This window comes from Geospiza fortis, unplaced genomic scaffold, assembly GCF_000277835.1.
Source record: "Geospiza fortis unplaced genomic scaffold, GeoFor_1.0 scaffold162, whole genome shotgun sequence".
Classification (NCBI taxonomy): Eukaryota; Metazoa; Chordata; class Aves; order Passeriformes; family Thraupidae; genus Geospiza; species Geospiza fortis.
In genome coordinates, this window is record NW_005054316.1 from 8,122,753 (window position 1) to 8,125,682 (window position 2,930).

General features: G+C 39.8%; 1 protein-coding gene across 1 annotated transcript in view; it reads right to left on the bottom strand.

Moving 5' to 3' along the window:
* Positions 1-1,423, bottom strand: part of OPRM1 (opioid receptor mu 1) — a 9,354-nt gene extending 7,931 nt beyond the window's left edge. Inside the window, 2 exon segments of the mRNA XM_005431649.3 lie at positions 1-147; positions 1,075-1,423. The exon segment at positions 1-147 is cut by the window's left edge and continues 11 nt beyond it. Of these exon segments, the coding sequence (XP_005431706.1) occupies positions 1-147; positions 1,075-1,417 (490 nt within the window). The 5' untranslated portion in view covers positions 1,418-1,423.
* Positions 1,424-2,930: the final 1,507 nt, after the last annotated feature.

The following is a 2,930-nucleotide window of genomic DNA, read 5'->3' on the forward strand; positions in this document are numbered from 1 at the left end:
CGCTCTTCAGGCGTAAAATCATCAGCCCGTAACACACCGTAATGATCAGCACTGGCATGATGAAGGCAAAGATGAACACACAGATTTTCAGGAGGTTCTCCCAGTACCAAGCAGGGTGGGAGAATGTAAGGGTGCAGTCAATTGAGCCTGAGGAAAAGGAAAACAGCAGAGAAGAACATTCAGGTCAGCTTTTCATCTGCTTGTCTTTAATCCTTTCTTTAATTAAATATCATAGGCAAATATATGAAGACCTAAGTAAATGTGCAATGAAGCAATCTGTGACCTGTCATTTGCACAAACATTGGTAGGATAGAGTGCATGAAGCATGAGTTAGGAAAACAAAACCAAATTAACATGTTCTCTTTTGCACATTATGGCTGGGAATTTAATGGATAATAAACAAGGAAAAGAGTTGAATTGTCATATATGCTTAAACTTTGATTTTCACTTTCAGTATAAAACATGGTGAAAAGAAAGATTCTTAAGCCACCATATATATGGTGAGAGTTTGGGCATTTCAGGGCAGTGGGGAAGAGAATGCCATGACACTTGGTAACTATGCACCGTGGAGGGTCTGGATTTATGCTGACATGCTGTCACTGCCCCTTTATGGAAGGTCTTGGAGCACCAGTGGTCCAGAACCTGCTCTCTGCTCTGTATCATGTCCTGCCAGACAGGGTGTAACATATCTATGACTGCCAGCTTCCCAGTGGGAGTATCCTGGGTGAAGCCCAGGCTCCTGTGCTGAGGGGCAGTGCAGAACTGCCCCACTGCAGAAGGCAGGCAGGCATAGATGCTTTTCCAAACACTACAGTAACTGAGTGGGGCAGCAAGACTTGCATGGACCCACTGAAGAATCTGGAGCTGCTTGTTGTAAAACACAGATCACATGCACTGCTTGTCCAGTCATCTACAGCCAGATGCCAAATTGTTGAAGTGGCTCATCTGCACTGATACTTGCTTTACACAGGTTAGAGGTCAGAAGTTAATTCAATGCCTCTATACTACAGTGAAACAATGCAGAAAGGAGTTTAAATGTAGAGAACTCAATTTAGGAATGAAAGCCAGACTTACCATGCCTGTATTTAGTAGTTGCCATGAACATAACTGGCAGGCCAATGGCGGAGGAAAGAATCCAGTTGCAGACATTGACAATTTTGGCATTTCGGGGGGTGCGGAAATCAAGGGCCTTAACTGGGTGGCAAACAGCCACGTAGCGATCCACACTCATGGTGCAGAGAGTGAAGATACTGGTGAACATATTGTAGTAGTCTATGGATATAACAATCTTACAGAGGATGGTACCGAATGGCCAGGTTCCCATCAAGTAATTCACGCTCTGGAATGGCAGAGTACTTGTTGCTAGGGCATCTGCCAATGCAAGATTGAAAATATAGATGTTGGTGGCAGTCTTCATTTTTGTGTACCTAGGAAAAAAAAATTGGCAGAGCATGTGAATAACCACAACTGACATTGTTAAATAAAACTGAATTCAGTGCATAATCTGTAAAAAGCTTCTGTAAAATAATGTGCTAGATACTGTCAAAGATCACATTTCCTGCTTTTAAAGAAATGACCATGCTATGATTCACCTCCATGTTGGCGGTTCAGTGAGACATCAGCTGAAGGGTGTAAGGAAGAAAAGATTAATTTAACTTGTGCACAAGAAAAAGATACACATAGAAGAAACAATATTTTAGGTGCTAGCAAATTGAGAAGATGAAAAAATTGTATGTTTGCAGATCAGATACTGTTCTACATGGATAGATTTTCTGTACCTGCTGATGTCATGCCAAGTATCATAACTATGTTCTATAGAAATAGAAAATTCATTCTAGGTCGTGAAGTAGTAATGATGTAATTTCAAATAAGCAGCACTTGAGACCCATTTTTTATGTGGATGCTGTACTTTTGCAGTGGTACAAAAAAAGTTTCAATTAAAGTAATGTTCCTGGCCATGCTGCCCTCATCGCTGCTGAGGTTGCTGGGCCCTGTGGCTACTTGGATTTTGGGGGTCAGATGGCTTGCTCTTTTGATGAAACTTCCTTCCATTTCTGCAAAACTAATAAGAAGAGCGCTTAATCAAATATTTTACAATTCATAGAGTGCTTTTCAAGAGGAATAGATCATTTCAAAAGACCTGTCGGGGAACCTGCTAGGGAAAGCAAAATGTAAAATACATAATTTTGTGGGTTTTATCTCTCTGAGTTAGATTTCTTCAGAATATGAGTCAGTTGCAAAAAATCCCAATGAAAGGATTGTGAAGTGAATGTGCATTTGGAACTTTTTTTTGGTAGAGTGTGCAGAAATGCAGACTTCATGTTGAATGGACCTAAAAAGCTTTTATGATGAACATTTGAAGTCATTGGTACTGGATCTGTTCTCTCATTTTTAGCACTGTGCGTGAGAAGACACTAACAATCCTAATTTCAATTTAGGGTGGTTTTTAAAAACAGATTTTTAAGCAGATCCAAGCGCTATCTTGACTGATACCTTGAGAAAGTATGATCTGAATATGATACATTCAAGTTGTAAATAAAGTCCGTATTCTGAAAGTCCTGTAAAAACTTTTCTTACTCCATTTATATAATAAGTTTGTAACTAACACAGGAGGAGGTACAACTGTCTCCAGGAAATTGGGGAAAATGTACAGGATTGCAGTGTGGGAGAGGTACACAATAAAAACTGCTCTAAAAACTGTTTGGAAGGAGAAGAAAATATTTCTCAGGCAACTTGCTGGAGAAATATTAGAAGGAGAAGAAAATATTTCTCAGGCAACTTGCTGCTTTCATTCTCATCTTCCAGATGAGAATGAAAGCAGCAACATTTATATTCTGCTTTTAATATTAGCCAGTACTAAGCCCTGTGGTTTATCAAAATGAATATCTCTCCAAAGGTCTGAGATATCCAGGAGTATCTGAAGATTTGTC